At 35.5% G+C, this 21,312-nt stretch overlaps 2 protein-coding genes across 2 annotated transcripts; both read right to left on the minus strand.

The window, feature by feature from the left end:
• Positions 1-516: 516 nt before the first annotated feature.
• Positions 517-1,670, minus strand: LOC136799334 (sorcin-like). The gene has a single exon (XM_067056036.1). The coding sequence runs from the start codon at positions 1,583-1,585 to the stop codon at positions 851-853; it is 735 nt and encodes a 244-aa protein (XP_066912137.1). The 5' UTR covers positions 1,586-1,670; the 3' UTR covers positions 517-850.
• A 1,978-nt stretch (positions 1,671-3,648) lies between these two features.
• On the minus strand, positions 3,649-21,168 carry LOC136799345 (F-BAR and double SH3 domains protein 2-like). Its single transcript, XM_067056047.1, has 16 exons — positions 21,004-21,168; positions 10,415-10,512; positions 10,257-10,302; positions 8,664-8,737; positions 8,430-8,574; positions 8,203-8,265; positions 7,910-7,983; positions 7,704-7,767; positions 7,384-7,512; positions 7,164-7,286; positions 6,715-6,969; positions 6,431-6,596; positions 6,143-6,238; positions 5,784-5,947; positions 4,404-4,701; positions 3,649-4,276 (listed from the first exon to the last, which is right to left on the minus strand). Exons 1-16 carry the CDS (start codon positions 21,034-21,036, stop codon positions 3,972-3,974), a joined length of 2,133 nt encoding a protein of 710 aa, XP_066912148.1. The 5' UTR covers positions 21,037-21,168; the 3' UTR covers positions 3,649-3,971.
• Between the last annotated feature and the right edge of the window lie 144 nt (positions 21,169-21,312).

Here is a 21,312-nt window from a genome sequence, read left to right on the forward strand (position 1 = left end):
TTTGATTTATTGTGCTACGGGCAAGACCTTCTGAAAATCTGGATCCGTCTAGACAGGAACCCGTCTGCGTATTTTTTTAAAATCTGATGAATACTTGACGGGTCAGAGCTGTGAGTCCGATTTTGGACTCAAAAAAATTATAGTGGGAAATTCGAATTTAGCGCTGTCCTCACTTACTAAAATAAAAACCAAATTTCGGAACTTGGGCTTCCTTTAAGAAAGTGTGACCAGTGAAACAATAACAGGATTTGATTGGCTGTGTTTTCAACCGTTATTAGAATATGGGAAATTCAAACTGTCAGCCCATACCATGCTATATATTTCGCCATCAGTATATAGAATAAGAAATCATAGCTAGGATCCGTCGGGTTATTAAAAATAAATTTATTTTTGAATCTAGGGTCGGAAGGTCAAGATCTAAAAATTTGTGACGTTTTGAATTTTAAAGAAATGAACTTATATAACAGCAGCGCGCCTCTGCAGGTGGTACAATATATCAACACAGTAATCAAGATATTTAACGTTATTTTGCTATTTCCTCCATCATATTTACAAAGAATGATAAATCTCAAGATATTTACAGTTTCCAATTAAAATGAACTGAAACAAAATGAATAGACGTTTAGATCAGCAGTAGCCTCTAATGGTCAGTTATACTCAATGCCTCAGTAGACTACAAAAAAAATTTAAGATAAGAAATATCCGTTGTATTGAAAACAGTCACCAACAACTTTGCGACCAAGTCGGGAATCGTTGATCTTGCAACCGGATAGGACAACACTTTCATAAAAATCAAAAATTTACTGAAAGCAATTATGTACATCAAAGTAAAAAAAAAAAAATTTCAAAATTAGGAGTACAGACATTCCATCAAAAATCGATCATACGTCATACATTTTTCCGAGAGCTCCATTTCTTCAAAGTTATTTCTAAGAGTAGTTAATTTGGAACAAATTCCACAAAAATCATCCAGGTCGAGGACTCCTTCCCGATTTGTGTACCGACTTTTCAAAATACGGATCGTTTCCTCTTTGACGGAAAATCCGAGCCTCCTGACGGCTTTCTTCAATTCGTTATAGTCGATCTTCTTGTCATTATTTTCGTCACACACCTCAAAGAGTTTCTTCCATTTCATGATTTCGAACCAAAGCTTCTTAAATTGATGATAGTTGAGCGTACCACGTCGGTTTCTGTCAATGGAAGCGATCAAACAACGGCATGTCTCCAGGCTGAATTCATTGTGTTCTGAGAGCTTCAGATCTTTTGCAAACACCATGTCCATGACTCGTTGAAGCTCATAAGCATCCAATAACTCATCTTTTCCAGTGATTTTGTAGAAGAGCACTCCGAGATGCTCTGTGAATGCTTCGTTTGCTGAGTAAGCTCTTTTACGTGGCTCATCACACTTTATTTCCTGGACCCCTTTCACAGCTTCATCGAAATCTTTCTTGTTCAATAAGATGAAATTGTTATCTTCGTACAACAAAGCAACGTTGATAGCAACACATAAAGGTTCGTCTACCTCACGCCTTTCCATCGTGTTTGATGTGTGTTTGCGAGCAGTGCGGTTGATGTCCAAAACCATTCCTTGTTTGTTTGTTTGCTTGCGTGTCCTCCTCTCACTGCAAAAACATCTCGAATGAACATGTACTTAAATCCAAACATGAAGGTTTAAAATAAACAGAAGATGTATGTTATTATAACTACCCTGGCCCTACGATTAAAAAAGTTTCGTGTTTGCATGCTAATAAGCTTGAGCAGTGCATTTTTAATGAGCTCTTTTGTCCATTGATGAAATCTTATTGGCTCATCTAAGTGTTAAGAAATTAGATGAGACAAGACCCATTGTTTCTGACATATCGGTGTAAGAAAATATTTGGACTAAAAAAGACCTGTAAACTTGGCAATCTTTCATTAAATGAAAAGATTTTTCGACCAAATGTTTTCTTCAAAGTGAGCTCTATCTTTTGATACTTTCCTCCGAAATTCTCCAGGCAACTTGTTATCTAAAAATTGAGTCTGAAATCGTGTGTGCTCATAAAGAACTTTCCATTTTCTGGCTTAAGAAAATATCCTTTCAAAACAGAATTTAACGGATAACGAAATAGAACATAAGCTAGTTTCGTGGGGCTCATCACACATTTGCTCGTACAATATGAAAAATATTTCACTCGTTCCGGATTTTCCGTATATTTTCTTCGCCTAAGGGCTCGGAAAATATTGTACGGAAAAATCTTGGAACACGTAAAATTTCTCATATTGTACTCGCAACTGCCGATAACTATTACATATCAACGTATGAATGCTGAATCTAAAAATATATTTTATTTTTGACATAATCATTTCTCTCAATGTGTTTGGACGAGTTCTAATCCCATCAACCTTTATGTCTCTTTTGCACGTTAATCGCATCATTTGATGACAAAAGATATACAGCAACCTGCACGTATCTTTAATTGAGCTGCATTGAATTGTGGGATTGCAACTTGTACAAATGTCAAAAAAGGGAAAAGTAATAATTATGACGTATGCGTTGCGGAGCGGTATTCGTTGTATTTCGAAACGTTAGGTAATTTAAGTTCATTGTTTTAACGGTTTCAAGTTGGTTCAAATTTACGCCAAAGAAACAAAGGCAATGAATACTATCGCTTGAACGTTTCACGTACATCAAGAAGTAGTAAAAGTTCTTTTCTTTTCTAGACTTTCCTATCGTTCTACAACAAAACATTTTAACGATTTAAACACGTTAAGGTCATTAGCTTCAAACTTTCAGTGTGAATACATCCTTACTCCATAAATTATGTAAGTTATGTAAGCATTAATGGCCCAACCTTTTCAAATTTGATGCCACATGCGTTATTAGCCATTTTCATGGCACGCAATTATCATCGTCAGTTTATGATGGAAAATTGATGACGTCTGATGTCATCAATTCATGACGGGATGTTGTTATTGAATTGATGCACTGGCGGTGAGATAGAAGGAGAATGATGAGAGCCGTACATTCTGTTGATAAAGTCATGATAAAAAAACAGGAAAGAACATAATTGCATTTATCCAATCTTCTAAAAAGAAATACACCATGGATATATTGTTTAAAAAAATTGTCGACAAACAATAAGTTTGATAGCAGGCAAATGACGGAGATAATAAAAACTAAAATGAAAAGCACTTACGTATGTAGCCTGTACTCTTCAAAACTGCAAATAGTACATAAGTAGCACGAATCTGTCAGTGAATGCCAGCAGCCTAGTTATACCCCCGATTCAAGAACTACGTAGGCCGAAACTTATGTTGTGATTCGGATCAGCGAAAATAATTTTTGTCGATCTTTGATGAAATAGGTTTAGATTTTGCGTTATGAGGGAAAATACAGCAAAATTTGCGATTTGACCTGGCTGCCTTCCGATTTGTTTAATTTCACCTTAGTAGTAAGTGAAACCAATGAAGTTACAGAAAACTGGCATCAATGACAATGGAGACTTTATTGGCCAATACACAAACACGAAAAGACATGAAAAGAATAACAATCTGAAAGTTGTCATTTTCCCGTACTTTTCAAGTACTTAGTGCCTCAACTCCCAAGTGTTTGTCATAAAAATCCTCACGCAAACTATATCCCCTTTGTCAAAAGGTTTGATGCAGGACTTTTAAGGGTTTATATTAAATTATTTTATATTGTAAGAGAAATGAATGAAAAACTACAAATTCAAAAAAAGATAATTCACAAATTGGTCTAAATTAATTACAAAAAGGGACTGAACATTTGTTGAGTGGGTTTTTTGAACAGAAAACAGTAACTGAAAGAAAACATTTCATGAAACGTTGGTTGGTGCATAATAGACTCTCTGCTGAAAGAAATCCCCTCACTTAAAAATCATAAAGCAAATCATGATCAATCATTCTACAAAATCGAATGATTTTAATCATCTTCATTTAAATAAATTTCTAAAAACATTTTTGTGGGAACATCACGTTCGTTCATTGATCATACTATAAGTTCGTCCGACGTCGCCCGTCGTACCATGGTTATATGTAGATGAATTATATTGATCTGTTTGTGCACGCTGTCGAGCTACAGGGACGTCCACTGGAGGCGTGGTCTCTTCTACCACAATACTAGGGAAGACGCCCCTCTTTCCATTTAAAACGCCTTCCCACCACCCGTCATCGTCGTCAACTTCTTGTGACGTAACCATGATGACGTCACCTTCTTTGAAACTCAACTCCTCGTCTTCGCACGCGTCGTAATCGTAAACGGCTTTGGCGTAACATACTGTGTAAGAAATGGAGAGAAAATTACATTACTGTTAAGCACAAAATAGGAACCAGTACTTTATCAAAGAAACAGAAACAGAACAGAAAACTTGATCAACGAAACAAAAAAATTGGAAAGAGCGTACCATAATTAGGCGATTGAGCTTGTTGGACTTCGACCTCAGGGAGAGGTTGTTCACCAGGGACTAGTGAAACTTGCCAAGCGTCAGAAACTGTTGACCCGGCAGGTGAAGAGGTGGACGATTGATTGGAAGTAGCATATGTCGCCACACTCGTCCCTCGCGCTCGAACTTCGATGTAACTCTCCGGCACAAAGCCCACTTGACCGGATTTGTTCCGTACTTTACACCACCCGTCACCAAGCGTTTCCAGAAAGTCGATTTCTTCGTTATCGTTAACTGTGAGTTCTTCGGGACTCGTCGCCTGCGTGAAAAAAAAAATGAACTCATTTTGTCAGCTTGGATAGTTGAACCTAAGCTAATTGATTGAGTATTACTACATGAAACTATTTTAGATATACCTTGGGCCTATTTGTTTCATCACTATTTTTGCTATGTTTACTACAAGTGCACTCGATTCAATTTTTTCTGTCCAGATCTGTAGCACTTTTTGTAAATAAACTTGCAAACTCCCTTTTAGCAAAAATAGTAAAAACATCAACCTTCTGCAAGCAAAGCAAAGTTTGCAATTTCTTCACAGTAAAAATTGCATCTAAAATTAGACTGGATGATACTTTCTTAGCCTGATTGCCGATTTTAAACCAATAAAATTAGAGAAGTGAAGAGCTGAAACTGTAGCTTGCTCCACGCACGGGTCTATATCTGAAATCAAAATAGCAGTTGTTTTCATAATGGCGGGATGGTGGTCACACAACCGTAAATAAACAGTGGATTGAAAATTACTTTTCAAAATTCAAAGTACAACCAGGGATCATAAAGATGGCAGACAACAAAACTTGCAATATTTACTATCATTTTCAAAGTTTTCATGGAATTTCATAGCACTTTTAGCAAATAGCATCTACAGCATTTATAGTAAGTGAAACAAATAGGCCCCTTATCGGGGGAAAAAATGTCGGAGTTTTATTTATTCGGTGTTTTTTTTCGTCGGGGAAAAATTTCGTCACTTAGAGGCATTTTTGTCACTTTTCCCCGGCCAAAATTACAATTTAGTCACTTCCAACCTACTAAATTGTCCAATTGAAATGGTTTCCTTCACTAGCTCGAAAAAAGACCTTGTAATTTGACGTTTAAAGCACTAACTTCTGTAATTCAGGGTGTAAAATTTTGGATTTAATTTTTGGTTGGAGTATAAAATTTTGGGTAAAAGTTTTGGTCAGGGATAAAAAAATCGGGTAAAAGTTTTGGTCGGGTGATAAAATGTCGGGGAAAAATTTCGACGGGGAAAAATTTCGTCACCCCCTCAAAATTTTCGTCACTTTCCCCCGACATTTTTCCCGGATAAGGTATGTGCCTTCAAAACGATGATTTTCGTATATAACAAACCTCAAAAGGATAAATAATGACAGCGGGTGTCCCCGTTCGTGTGACGTCAGATGACGTAATGGAAAGAGCGTCATCCGAATATGCGGCTACTGAGAGATTTTCGTTCGGAGGGTCGTCCCAGTCCCCCGCATCAAAGTCGTTGTCTTCGTCACTGTAGTCGTAACCTTCAAAAGAAATTGTAGTTACTAGGTTTATAAACAATTTTTCAGTCTTTTTAAGAGTCGTTTCTATACGAGTTTTTCGAAACTTTCAGTATAACGACCGAAAATATCTGAGCTGTAGCGAGGCAAGGTCAAAAATATGAACCTTTTTCAAAAGCCGCGGAACTCATCTACACTATTCATGATTGCAAAACACACCTGTTTGAATTTGTGTTGGATGATTTTCATTTTCATCTTCGTCATCAGTTTCACCTATCTCCGTCAGAGCGCCTTGCAACCAATTGTCTGTGTCGACTGCAAAGAAATTGAGAGTAGGAAATGATGAATGCTCTCATGTTGGAACAGTTATAGTAGAATTTATTTCATCAAGGCTATACTGAGAAACTACTCTAAAGTTTTGAAATCAAATGCAGTTGAGCCTTAGATAATTCGAACTCTTATATCAATTATTGGCGCGAATTTCAAAAATTAAAAATATACACTTACTTCCAGCAAGTTTGAGGGCTTGTATCCTTCCCTCGGCTTTTGTTCGAATGACTTCTAAATGACGGATTTCTTCCGTCAAAGCCTCAATCATTTCTTCTCGTGTTTTTGGCTTCTCCCCTTTTTCTCCCTTTTCACCTTTTTCAGGTTGCGGAGGTTCTGCCACTTGCTGAAATTTAGTACGAATAATAACTGAGTGCGAAGGCTGACAATAACCAACTACGAGTTACTTGAATGAGATTATGCCAAAGGATGTAGTTGAGCCTTCCCTACAATTAGTGACTTACATTTAAATCATTATCTGTGGAGACAGCTTGTTTTAATTTGGTCAATTGTTTATTTTTCTTGCGAATCATCTTCTGTTTTTGGACCATCCTATTACACCATTTGCGTGCTTCCTTATTCAACGCGAGGCCAGCCTCGAATTCGTGAGAAATGTTGCAAACTTCGTCACCGATACATGGCATCATGTCGTAAGGTATACATTTTGTGAAAACTGGATTCTCTTTCAGAAAGAATTGAATAGCGTGTGCTCTTTGTAACTGTAAAAACAAAAAGACTGATATTTATGGAGCTTGTGTTTAAAACATTCTGAACGAATCCATCGATTCTATATAATACGCCTCAGAACCAACCTCTTCCTCACACAAACATAAAACAAAAAGTTGTGAAGGAGGGTCTAGTGTAGAAGTTTATGGTTTAGGTTTACGAGTCATTTCAATGATTAGTATAATACTTGTTCGATATCTTCTTGGAGAACTTGTATGTTTTGTAGCTCTTGCTCACAAACTTCTTTTTCTGCTTCCGTGATCACGTTGTAATATTCCTTGAAATTCTCATATATGTTTCCATCTTGAACCTGCAAAGCAATAACAGAATAGCGCGATGAGAATTTACTAAAAAAGTGGAACCAGATTATGACTATTCAAAAGAAAAAGAAAAGTAAAAAGACGTACGGCAATAAGGTCAGGGAGGTCGAGGGCGTAGTATTTCATTTGATGGGCGTTGGTGGCTGCAATGTAGAGTAAGTAGTCGTTTCGCGCTGAAGTTGATCGCTTCTCTGCTATTTCCCGACGTTCGTTGGCCTGAATGAAAGAGAAATTAATTCCAAGACAATATTAGAAAATAATTAGAAGGCTATCCAGCAAGATAAAAATGATCAATGTTTAATAAGATGAATATATAAATACTAGCAGCCATTAAGAACGATAAAGGTTTACCAGCTGGTGTGCAAATTGAAGAAGCTAGTGCAAAAAAGAAACGAAAGCATACTTACTTTTGACAGTGCTTTTTCTTGTTTTGCTTTGGATGAAAATAAACCAATGGTCCCTTTGCGAATTCTGGAAGTTAAATAACCATTGAAAACATAGGTAGTTCTAGTTGGCAACTTGAACGGGTATTATATATTAAAAGATAAGATCTAGAATTAGGATAAACTGTAAAAGCAATAAGAAGAGGATATCGGATAGGGACGAGACTCACTTTTCTTGAGCTTCGTTGACAGCCTCTCTCTCCTTGATGGTATTTTTCTGTAATTCTGCATATCCCTTTTGACTCTGAAAGAAAGATAAATATAACGTTAAACTAATCGGAATAAAAAGCTTCAAGACATCTTGCAATGAACTTAAATCTAGTTAGACAAATAAGTGTTGCATTTTTGAAACTGTCTTTGACAGTTTATTTCAAAGTTGTTATTGGTCTTTTAATTGAGTCTGAAATGCACCGAACAATCTGCTTTAGATGAAACGAATTTGAAAGTTTGCTATGGACTTCACCTTGACCATTTCATTTGCCGATGTCATCAGTTCTTCATGCAGCTTGTCATTCAAAGTTGAGCACTGAAACAAATGGAGACTTTATCATTAACAGTCAACAAACACTTTAACTTTCTCGCAGATTAGACTTTTAGTTATGGCAGAAAGTGTACGTCTGTGTAACTCTGATCCTATAACCACAGTGAGAACATTTTGAAAGATGCGAAAGATTGAAACAACTTTCTTACCTTTTTTATGGTTGTTGTTCTCTCGATTTTCAAATTTTTTATACTTTCTATTACGTCATTAGTTAAAGTTTGTGAAACTTTTAACCGTGCATTGGCTAGCTTCTCCGTGTCTTCCAGGATCTTGCGCCACAATCCATAAGGGGTTCTAGAGTGAAAGAAAAAGATTGAAAATTGTCATTTACATCACAATATTTACCAAACATCAGTTTAAAGAAGAAAAAAAGAAATCATTACTTCAAGTCTTCTTCTTTATTTTCTTCTTTGTTTTGAAATTTCCCCAAAAGTTGGTTGGTGATCTTTGACATTGCCTGAAAAACAAAAATAAAGTGAATGCATGTTCATATATCAGAAGATGAAATAAACTTATTTCGAATTAAAAAACAACAAGCAACATGCTGAATGGACCTACCTGTCGATCAAAATCAGAAAAAAATAGGACAAATAGCAAGGGAATAAGAAAGTGTAGTGAGCAGCTTGAATAGATTACCGTGAGTATCAGAGCTCAAATTAGTCAAAAAAGTCTAAAAAAAACAAACATTAGGCACTTTTCTACCCAAATTACCACTATACAAAAAATAAGAAAAAAATACCAAGCCAATCTCGAGAAATGCTCATTTTCCCTAAATATGACAAAAGGGAATTTCCCCAAATAAGAAAATCCGATTTTTACGGCCAAAATAAATTTTCCGAAAAAAACTACTTCAGTCACGTTTTAGCATCTTTGTCCAAAAAATCAGAAAAAAAATTTTGAAGCAATTTCACACACACAAAGTCCAAAAATCCCATTTTTAGGCACTTTTTGGCCCAGATTTGCCCAAATAAATTATTTTTTGAAAATCAGGCTTCATCAGAGTTTAAATATAACCATTTTACATCAAAATGCAAAAATTCAGAAAAAAATATCAATCCAATCGCAAGAAATGCTCTTTTTCCCTAAAAATGATATAAGGGAATTTCCCCGAATAAGAAAATCCGATTTTTACGGCCAAAAAAAATTTTCCGAAAAAAACTGCTTCAGCCACATTTTAGAGAACCTTGCCCTCCATCTTTATGCATAAAATCAGGAAAAACTAATGAAGCAATTTTGCACAAAGTCCAAAAAACCTTATTTTTAGGTAGTTTTTGGCCCAAATTTGCCCCCCAAAAATGTTTTTCAAAAATCGGGCTCCGTCACTTTTCAGGCATTGCTATTTTGTATCATTGTGCAAAAAATTAAAAAAAACTAATGAGCCAATCCCGAGAAAAGCTGCTAACAGGAAAATGGTAAAAGGGAATTTCCCCAAAAAACGAAAATCTGTATTTTACGACGAAAAAAAATTTTCCGAGAAAAATTACTTCAGCCACAGTTTAGGGTACCTTGCACTCTATCTTTCTGCCAAAAATCAGGAAAAACTAATGAAGCAATTTTGCACCAAGTCCAAAAAACCTTATTTTTAGGTACTTTTTGGCCCAAATTTGCGAAAATCCGTATTTGACGACGAAAAAGAATTTTCCGAGAAAAATTACTTCAGCCACATTTTAGGGTACCTTGCACTCTATCTTTCTACCAAAAATCAGGAAAAACTAATGAAGCAATTTTGCACAAAGTCCAAAAAACCTTATTTTTAGGTAGTTTTTGGCCCAAATTTGCCCCCAAAATTTTTTTCAAAAATCGGGCTCCGTCACTTTTCAGGCATTGCTATTTTGTATTATTGTGCGAAAAATTAAAAAAAAACTAATGAGCCAATCCCGAGAAAAGCTTGTAACAGACGAACGGACAACGGTCAAATTAAAGGACCTCCCGGTAGGTCCAAAAAGCAGGGAATATGAAACTTCTAAATCAAATACCTGAGAATATTGACTTTCTGCGGCTGCTCGTTGTTTGGCATAGCTCCTACAAAGGTAAAATAAATTTTTCCAGTTTGTACTTTTGTCATTACTTCCAAAACTATTATTTATAAAAAAAGTCTCATTCTAAATAAAACCAACAAGATTTAAAATCTTACTTTATGTCCTCGAGTAGGTCAGTTTCCAATTGAAATTTGTTTTGTAGTTTGGATGCTTGTTCAGATTGGATAGATTTGAGAGCGCTCGTCAGTTTGACCTGTCATGGAAATAATATTTTTGCAATGGTGACTGGAAGAGAATGATCAAGAAAACCTAAGCTGATGATTTTAGGTCAAGATATTTATTCATTACTAAAAACTCAGACAAATATGAAATCTAGTAAAACAAGCTACATGCTGAATGGACCTACCTGAAGATTGATGTAATATGACAATCGAAAAATGACAACAATAGTATGAAAATGCAGAATAATACAAGAACAACTCGAGAAATTCAAGAAAGCCGGCGATTCTCGGCTGGTCTGGCGATTTTTAGAAAGTTCCTGTACCAAAATCAGTTTCATTGAAAATTGAACCATGCTTAATCGTGGACATTCTTATAAATAATGTTTTTGTTTGAAAAAAAACAAAGGCATAAAACGAAAAAATCCAATGAAAATCTGCAAAAACGGAAATTTCCGGCATTTTTGGCCGGAAAATATTTTTTCTCAAAAATCGAACTCGGTCATGTTTTGAGCATTGCGAATACGCATCTTTCTGCAAAAAATCAGAAAAAACTAAGGATGAAAATTCAAGAAAATGTCAAAAAACCGGTTTTTCCGGCATATTTCCGGCATTTTCGGCCGAAAAAAAATGTTTTTCGAAAATCAGGCTCCGTCACATTTTAGGTATTGTCATTTTGCATCAGTGTGCAAAATTTCATAAAAAATATAAAGTACAGCTCGAGAAATTCAAGAAATACTGTCTTTCTGGCAAAAATAGGTTGTTCCAGTGATTTTTAAATAGTTCCGGCTTCAAAAATCAATTTTAGTGAAAATTGAAACATGCTTGATGGTGGGCATTGCTATTAATAATGTTTTTAAAAACAACCAATTATAAGGAAAGAGTCCAATGAAATCCAGAAAAACGGCGATTTCCGGAAAGTTTTTTTTTTCGAAAATCGGGCTCCGTCACATTTTGGGCATTACCATTTTGCATCATTGTGCCAAAAATCAGAAAAAACTAATGAGCCAATCCTGAGAAAAGCTGGTAACAGACGGACGAACGAACGGACGGACGGACATCGGTTAATTTATAGGACCTCCGAGGTAGGTCCAAAAATATTTCAGGATATATTGAGTTTTTTGGTATACAACAATATCAATAGACTTCATGATGTCTGAAATTTTAGTAGACTAGTAGCATGACTCTATTTACTTGCTCAGTTCTTCATACCCTATCTACTGTTTACTAGACTAGTAATATAATTATAAAACCTCCGTCTAATAGACTGTTATAATGGTCTCTTTCACGAGTATTGGGTTGGTTGTAATGGATGTATGATTGTCAGTCGTGTAAAATTACTCGAATCTGATTGGTTAAGAGGAATGCGATTAATCGTTAATTGTATTATTACCACTTTTTGCACTCACGGCGGGGGGGGGGGGGCACTTTCGCCCTCTTGTCTCTTTCACTTCTCCCGCCCCTCCCGTGTAGCAATGCAGCAACTTTTTCACTTTAAAAGACAAAGAAACTTTGCAATGCAATATCTTCTTTCTAGGCAAAAGAACCAAATGAGGTTTTCGAATCGAATGTTTTCAAAAATATAATAGACAGTTTATATAAAAAAGTACCAACTAATAATAATAACAATAATAACAACTAATATTTTAAGTGGCTGGCCATGGAATAACAACTGAGCTTTTAGGCAGCTCAGCCATTGTCTCCCCCAGGGGCTACTGTAATAAATAAGTATGAATTAAATTAAATTGAATTAATTTAAGTTAAACAAGAACAAGAACGAGAACTGGTAACAATAAATTTCTAATTGAAAATATGGATTTTCCTAGAAATCCCAACATTGTCTGGCCTCCAACTCTTCTGTTCCTGAACTCTCCTGGTCTCTCAGGATCAAAAGAGAAACCTATGTGACCTCTTACCATTAATTTTTAATCTTGATTTAAAAATTTAAAAACATCGCTTAAAAATGACTAAAATTTGGGATATTTTGGCCCATTGGCAAACTTCAAAGAGGTCTAGGTCACTGAATTTGTTATAATATAAGGGCTACTATGGATCTTTCATATAAAAACCATGAAACTAGGTGAAAAAAATAGTCAAAGGTACTTTTTTGGGCCAAAAAGGCTTTTTTGTCGACTGACAGTTCCAAGGCAGGGGTAGCAGGGTTGTGGACGGCGAAATTTTTTGGCGCGTAACTCACAAAAAAGGGCGCAAAAGCTGTGCACAAAAAATGCTTCTAAACTCTCAAATCTTCAAAGTTGAACTTTCTTAACCTCTAAAACCAATTTTGCTATCAACCTGTTTGCTCTTAAATGCAGTTAAATGAGCCCAAAATTCAAATTATTCAAAGAGAAGGTATGGCTTTTAAGAATATTTCAAACTCTTGAACACATCTCAAAGTATTTAAGGGTAGACAGGTTAATAGCAAAATTGATTTTAGAAGCTAGTAAAGTTCATCGTCAGAGATTTTAAAATTTAGGAAGCATATTTCGGCAGACTTGATCTTTAAAAGGTAGATCAGGAAATAAAGATTTTGATGAAGGTTTGTACTATCCCCATGTAACTTTTCAAAAACCAAGATTCCATTGTCTTGTGTTCAATCTTGTGCAAAAATTGTTGTTTTGAGCAACATCGTCAAGATTTTTTAGGATTTTAGAATTTAAAAACGACTTTGAGCTAGGCCTAATCTTTGAAAGAAAGGAAAAGGTGTTCAACTCCTGATAAATCCTTGAACTATCTATAGGATGCTTTATCAAAATCAAGAGTCAAGTATTAATGGGTACTCATTTTGAGCAAAAATTTCAGCCAAAAATGTACAATTTAACAAAATTAAGGGAGTCAGAAGAAGCTGCCTTTGGGTGAAAGTTCAGCCTCTATAAGTTATCAAAAAGTACCATGCTTGATTTTCCTAGAAACCTTTCTGGAATGTGACGAGGAATCATGGTTTTCAGATCAAATTGATTTTTCTAACTGCTAATTACTGGATGCAATAGAATGACCTCAGCTCTAGTCAAAAAATTAAAAAAAACTTTTTGGCCCAAAAAGCACCAATTTTTTTTCACCTAGTTTCATGGTTTTTATAAGAAAGATTCATCATTCATAGCCCTTATTTTATAACAAATTCAGTGACCTAGACCCCTTTAAAGTTTGCCAATGGGCCAAAATATCCCAAATTTTAGTCATTTTTCAAGCGATGTTAAGAAAATTTTTAAATCAAGATTAAAAATTAATGGTAGGAGTTCACATAGGTTTCTCTTTTGATCCTGAGAGACCAGGTGGTTGTCTTTTAGGAACAGAAGAGTTGAAGGCCAAACTATGTTGGGATTTCTAGGACAATTTGGACCACTTTCGTTTTTGTTGCAAATTTCAATATAAATATATGTCGATATAAACTTCTCACAGGAGTTTTAGGTCTAGACTGACTGACTGAAACCGAAAGTAAAATCGGCCCACACTTGGAATCTGGTAATCTTGATAGGGGGTTTTAGTCTACACTGTCACTAATCGTTTGGGAGAACGCGCCAGTCTTTTGAATAACAAACTACTCCAGCAGAATTTTTTTAATGATAACTTCATTTGTCTTTGATGTTGATTTGTCTTTTTACAACACAGCAGTTACCTAGAGACAAGATAATTTATCCTGTTTGTACAGTTAAAGTAATGTATGTGGATTAATTTGTTTTTCAATAGACCATCATATTCTCCTAAACAACTTTTAGCAACTGGTGATTCCCACCTTCCTGTTATTCCGACCCCAGCTCTAAAGAAGGATGTCGGAATTAGATGAGGAGGGATGACCTACATTAGAGCAACTTCAGTACAGTCAAGTATCAATATTTGACCTATTACGAGAATTGCTTTTTTGAGGAATTTTTGCCATAATTGGTTTCATTTTTAACATAAGGTATTACTATCGGGTACCCCAGGCATAGCTACGAAAAAATCCTAACATTTCGAATTTCAAAAAGATTCACACTGACTCACACTATCATATTCTGCATTACAAAATACACCTGTTCTATGTTGGGTTTTTTCTTAGTGCTTTGTAGGCTTAGTTATCGTAAAACAAAGTAAATAAAAACCCTTGGAAATCTTTAGGTTTTGATAAGCAAAATCCAAATAACACCACAAATGTTTTCTGACTCTTCAAGGACTATACTTTCGTGATCAAAAGAAAAAATGACTATACGCCGATGCGCATACGAGACCTAACTCAGCCCCTAGAGTATAGTCCGACACTTTCTAGTCCGACAGTAAAATAGTCTGAATCAATAAAATAAATTTACAAATTGGAAGTCTTTTTTCCGACATCACTTTTGTCCGAAAACAAAAGACTTTAGAGTGTCGAATGTTGAATAAGGGTTTTTCACTGACATTAATAAAAGTTCATTTTGGCGGCATTTTGACATCATTAGAAATAAACAAGTGATACTTTTATGGACCTACCTGATTATGCATTTAACACATATATAATTGATATCTACGTGAGCATGAACGTTAAACAATCATTCAGAGCACAAATAGTGACGATTTATTAAAATTAGTCGTTTGTTTCTTATAGAAAAAACGTTTAGAAACCAAAATTTCATGCTCTTGAAATATTCTTTCAATTCAAGAGTTCGTGAGCATAAAAAGACATCTATTTCATCAAAAAATTGAGTAATTTGGCTAAGAACATTGATGTATGCTTATTAATAGTGACTCTTATAGATAAAGATGCGTTTTTTGAGCTGAAAAGTTTTTTTTAACAAAAATCTGCTTGAGCCATCTTTTACCTACTTTCATGCAAAAAATCAGAAAAAAACAACGATCCAATATTTCACAAAGTCCAAAAAACCAGCTTTTTAGCCGTTTTTTGGCCCAAATTTGCCCAAAAACATTTTTTTTTTCGAAAATTGGGCTCCGTCACATTCGAGGGTTTATAGTTATGCATCTTTGTGCAAAAAATCATAAAGCATAAAAGAGCCAATCTCGAGAAAAGCTAATACCTAAGTAATTGATAATGTGCTTATAAAGAAATATTAAACTTGGCCAGTTTTTCTATAAAAACACGCCAAGCAACCAAAATTTCATGTCTAAACACACATATTCTTCAAAAGTAAGCCCTCATGAGCAAAAAAACACATCTATTCATAAAGAAATTGAGTAATTTGACTAAGAATATTGATGTATGCTTATTAATAGTGATTCTTATAGATAAACATGCGTTTTTTAAGCCAAATAATTTTTTTTGCAAAAATCTGCTTCACCCATCTTTTACCTATGATGGTACCCTACTTTCATGCAAAAAATCAGAAAAAATTAATGGTCCAAAAAACCTGTTTTTTAGCCGTTTTTTGGCCCAAATTTGTCCAAAAAAAATTGTTTTCGAAAATCGGGCTCCGTCACATTTTGGCCATCACCGTTTTGCACCTTTGTACCAAAAATCAAATGATTCCTATGATTCAATCTCGAGAAAAGCTGGTAACGAACGGACGGACGGACGGATGGACGGACGGACAGAGGTGAATTTATAGGACCTCCACCCCACCGGGATAGGTCCAAAAACCAATAAAGTTTACGTAAAGATAATTCATAAAGAAAAGAATGCACTGCCTTAAGGGTCCCTTTTTGCATGTTCAGAATTATGGTTGGGTTGTAAATCACTAAAGGGTCGTAAAAACAGCTAAATCCAATTTCTTGACTCTTGAAAGCCTAATCCTAATAGACCTTTTCGCCTTTCCATCCGCCATATTGAATTGTATGCAAAAATTATGGTGGCCGAATTGCCGTGGTGAAATTTCCTTAGAAAGTATGCAAAACATATTCAAAAAGAAAGTATTAATATAAAACTTACATGCATAATTGGCATTATATTAAAGTGTAATCTTGTAGAAGAAAGATTAAATTTGCTTCTCTTGAAAACTAAAAATAATCATAGGGTCCTCTAGGCTTCAGGTACCCCCAATAAAATTAGGTACCCCCAACGATTTAGGTACCCCCAAAGTTGTTTGGATTCTTAGGTAGCCCCCAGGATTTGGTACCCCCATTAAATTATGTTTTTTAGGTACCCCCATGGCTCCGCCCCCCCCCCCCCCACTTATTTGGGGGGGTGTAAATCTTAAATTGGCCTAAAAGTGGGTGGGAGCTGTCTCATTTTTTAAACTCAGGGGGGACCTAAAAAAGTGGGGGGAGCTGAAGGGCTACACTAAAGTTCTGGGGGCTAATTAGAAAACTGTAAAATACCCCCTCACTATTGTTTTGGTTAATAAGTTAAGGATTTTTCTATTGAACTTATCTCTTACATTCTATCAAAATATAGGCTAAAATGGCAGATTTCTACCCTTAAAATTCCAAAATTTTCTCGTTGCCCAACCATGGTGGGCAACATTTATTTAAATTTTCAATTTGGACCCCCGACTTTTAATCCCAACCCGGGGCCCATGGTAGTTCAGGTTCTTGAAATTTATTATCATCGTGGCTTGTATAATCAGCATTTTGCCAAGATATGTAACCAAATATTTATGCATTTTTATGATGTACATGAATTCGTTCTTCTCTTCCTCAGTTGGTTGACGTGCCATGTTGATACGTAAAAAAACTAGTAATAATACTACCAGAACTGACAGAAGCTTTTTTTGCTGGGACCTGAACCTTGAAAGTAATTTTTGCAGGGACCTGAACCTTTATATTTCAACTGGGACCTGAACCTTACTGAAAAGTGGGGGGACCTAAATCGTAGGGGGGACCTAAATTTGTTGGGGGGACCTAGAACCCCATTCGGAGCCATGACCCCCTTTTATTACGTAGCCGATTAGAAGAATTTCTTTTTTTTGCATTCTATTCTCTGTAATGATAATTTTGTGTCAGTTGTTGAAAGTATTCAAAGAACACACAAGAGTAAGGCGGTGGTTACACGTAGCCAGAGTGAAATTCACCCCGGGGTGAAATGGAAAAATAATTCACCCCGGTGTGAAAATCATTTTGGGATACACGTCGGCGAAAGGGCGGGGTGAAAACCCTTTTTTTTCAGTCCGGGGTGAAAATTTTAACTTATTTTCACCCCGGCGTGAAAATGTAAAGTCTGTTCACGATAAGTGTGCACTCTTTTTTCTTTTACCTATAACTTTTGAAGGAATTCTTCAATATTTATAAATTTGGTATCGTTAGAGAGATATTTGTGAGTGGAACAATTTGAAATAAAAAAATCTATAAAAAAATTCTAAAAGTGAAGATGAAAATAAAGAAGAAAACAATGAAGATCTTGTAGAAAAGTGCTATAACTTTCATATTCACTGGAGAGATTCTTTGATCTTAGGAGATCATCACTGTGAAAAAATTTCACTAAAATATTTATTCAATATAAAGTTATGATGCAAAGTTAATAAGTGATCGACCTCAAAAAACATCAGAAAACAGCAGAGAACAACGTTTTTAGACGTCAATCAGCTTATAACTTTGTTTGATTTCTTTAAGACTGAATGATTATTATTTTTTACAGTTATGACGTTCGATGATCAAGGATTCACTTCAGTGAAAATGATAGTTATAGCACTTTTCTACAAGATCTTCATTTTTTTCTTCTTCATTGTCATCTTCATTTTCAGAATTTTTTTAAAGATTTCTTAATTCAAATTTTTCCACTCACTAATATCTTTCCAATGATACCAAATTTGTAAAGATTGAAGAATTCCTTCAAAAACTATATAGGTAAAAGAAAAAAGAGTGCAGACTTATCGTGAACAGCCTTTAATCATGCATAACTTTTAGATTCAACCCAGGGTGAAAAAGAAATTGTGTATACATGTAAAAATCTGCAAAAATTTGCAAAAAAAATTCTCAAGAAAAATTTCACTCCGGTCCTCAGAACCGGGGTGAAATCAACCCCGGGGTGAGTTCAACCTGCCTAAAAACGGTTTCACCCCGCCTAAATACGTGTATACAGAAACAGTGTTTTCTTTATAGACCGGAGTGAATTTCACCCCGGGGTGAAATATGTTTTTATTTCACCCCGGGGTGAATTTCACCCCGGCTACGTGTAACCACCGCCTAAGACATGTCTTTTCCCACAAATCCATGTGAAGAAACAAATATCCAAAATAGGTGAAAATTATTAATATGAAAACAAATTAAAAAATATACTAAATTATATACAATCAAATAACGTATATGGAACTACATCCAAAAGATTTTCGCAAGTTATAAAAAAATATAACAACTTCAAGCTACCATGTTTGTTATGATAGAAACGCTTGGTCAGCAAAAATGCAATATCGTTATTTATTTATTTATTTATTCAAATTGAACCACTCCACGTCCGTGGGCAAACTACAAATTTCTATTTATAAAAAAAAAAAAAAAATCGTTGAATTTTAATCTCCTTCACTGGGGTTACTGTAAAATGTAAAGGACACAAGAAAGAAGAAGTAGTAAAAACGAAGGGTTTGGTTGAAAATTGACAAATTGAGTAAAGTTAAGAAAAATATCTCACACAGAAAAAACAGCCCCCACCCTCACTGACGAGATTACAGGTCCCCCCAAACATATCAGGTACCCCCTGAAAGTGGGAATACTTCCAGGTACCTGGCTTTTTTAACGCCTTTTTTTTTTAGGTACCCCCACTTAAAGTGGGGGGGGGTGACACCATGATAATTATATTCGCTCATCTCTTAGAACAAGCACTTTAAAAATCAATAACATTAGACATAAATTCAAACTGAAAAATCATCAGTGAAGGTAAAAAATAATCCTTATTCGGCTGACGGTAAATTATTCTCCTGGGAATAGAGCCGCCAAATGATCAAATCAAAACATTGATAATGCATGACGTCATAATTACTGCTTTTCAGTTTGCGTGTTTTGAAAGTTTGATGTGTGTACTCCGTCTTCGTGGAATTTCTTAATGGCATGAAAACAGAATATGCTATGTCTTTAAGAACAAATTTCTAAAAGGCTTTTGTTGTTTTGTGAATATTTCTTTTTGGATTGAGAAATTCCATCTTTTATTGTTATAATGATTATAATACTTATTTATAAGTAGCTTTGTTGTCTTTTTAATCTTTGTGTAATTGTAAACTTGCATATGTTTTGCATACTTTCCAACTAAATCCAACCACGGCTTTTACGTTCCTCTATTTTTGCATACAATTCAAGATGGTGGATGGAAAGGCAAAAAGGTCTATAAGCTTCCCAAAATTTAAGAGAAGTCGGGTTTAGGGGCCTAACCTCAAAGTCGGAACTTTGGATTTTTATAAAAGATGTGCCTCCTCTTCGGCGATTCATATTTCGTTTTTTTTTAATGTTTTTTGTTTGACTCGTTGTCAGACAAAATTGTTGTCAGAATACTGACGCATTCGTCAAATCCAACGTTTTTGTTCGTATTTGATTGTGCTTTTAAGCCAACTTTAACATTCAAAGGTGCGTTCAGCTTACAGCTTAACCGGCTAGTATTTCTCTAATGCAAAATAACTTCAGTCAGGCGCATCCTGGCAAATGAACGGGGTATTTTTCACTTGCGACCATTGGCAAATGAACGGGGTCAAAAACAAAAGTGATGTAATAGCACTGAATACCCCAAGCAATTGAACCGGGTTGGAAATATTTTGCTTCATTTCAAAGAACTGCATAGATGAAATTTTTTTTCCATGGGTCAATTTTGTCTTCGAAGATTGAAGAAACTTTTAACGAAAAAATAAAGTTCCCAGTTTTCTTCCTTTTTTCCCATTTTCAGTTTGAAGTTCATTTTTATTCATTTTCACGCTTTTAGCCTGAGACGTCCTATCTCATTTACACTGGGTGACGAATACCCCATGCAAATGCTCACCCCGTTTATTTGCCAGGATGTGCCTGATTGAACTTCAAACTTGACTTCACTACTGAACTTACCATAATTTTACCAGAAGAAGATTCTAGGCAACTTTTGGTCAATATTTGCTGGCGAAAAGAACTGGCCTAGAATAGCCAGCAATGAGATATCAGTCTGCAGAACGAAATTATATCAATGAAATCCATTCTCTTAGTAATGAATGCTCACCCACACAAATCCACCCACGACCCTGGACACCGCCGTACATTGCGCGGTGGAGTCCGGTGGGCGTCCGGTGGGTGTACGGTGGTATTTTAGGTTAGATCGAAAACACCGTACAGAATCCCACCGTACACAGAATTGCCACCGTACAATTGTCCAGTGGATGTACGCATGGATGTACGCACTTCCCACCGTACAATGTACGGTGGTATTTTTCGTGTACGGTGGGACATGAACGGTGGTAAAAATAGGTTAGGCATCAATCTTGTCTCTTGGTTTACTACAAGCCCAATGCCTAACCACTTGCACCACCAAGACACAGCAGAATAATGTTGTTTGCAAATACTTATAGCGAGCTCCAACCCTAACACTAGCTTATAATGACTGAATCCCTGTCCCCCGTCTAGTAGGTCCACAGATTGAAAAATTTGACTCCATCCTTTGGGGATTACTTTTCTGTTGACATTTGACAAAATATTTGGCTATCTATTAATCTAACAAAGCAGTCGAAGTATAGAAATACCTTTCTTTGAGTTGGTACTGGTGGTGTAGCCATTTTTCTTTTCTTTGATCCATAAACTGTAATGTTGTTTCTTTTTTATTTTTTATTTTACATTTCTTTACTTTTTTGATCCAACCACAACACCGCTACCATTTTGAAAAAAACTTAATTTCTTGAAATTGCCGTGACCCATTAAATACAGACAGGGTGAATTTTATCAAAATATTACGGAATTTCTTCTTCGGTACCGTAACCATATTCGTTCCTTCCGCCCATTAACATCTAATCGGCGATTTCCGTGAGATAGAAAAGGAGAGAAAACAACATCAT

The sequence above is a fragment of the Clytia hemisphaerica genome, unplaced genomic scaffold (assembly GCF_902728285.1).
Source record: "Clytia hemisphaerica strain Z4C2 unplaced genomic scaffold, Clytia hemisphaerica genome assembly, whole genome shotgun sequence".
In the NCBI taxonomy this organism is placed as follows: Eukaryota; Metazoa; Cnidaria; class Hydrozoa; order Leptothecata; family Clytiidae; genus Clytia; species Clytia hemisphaerica.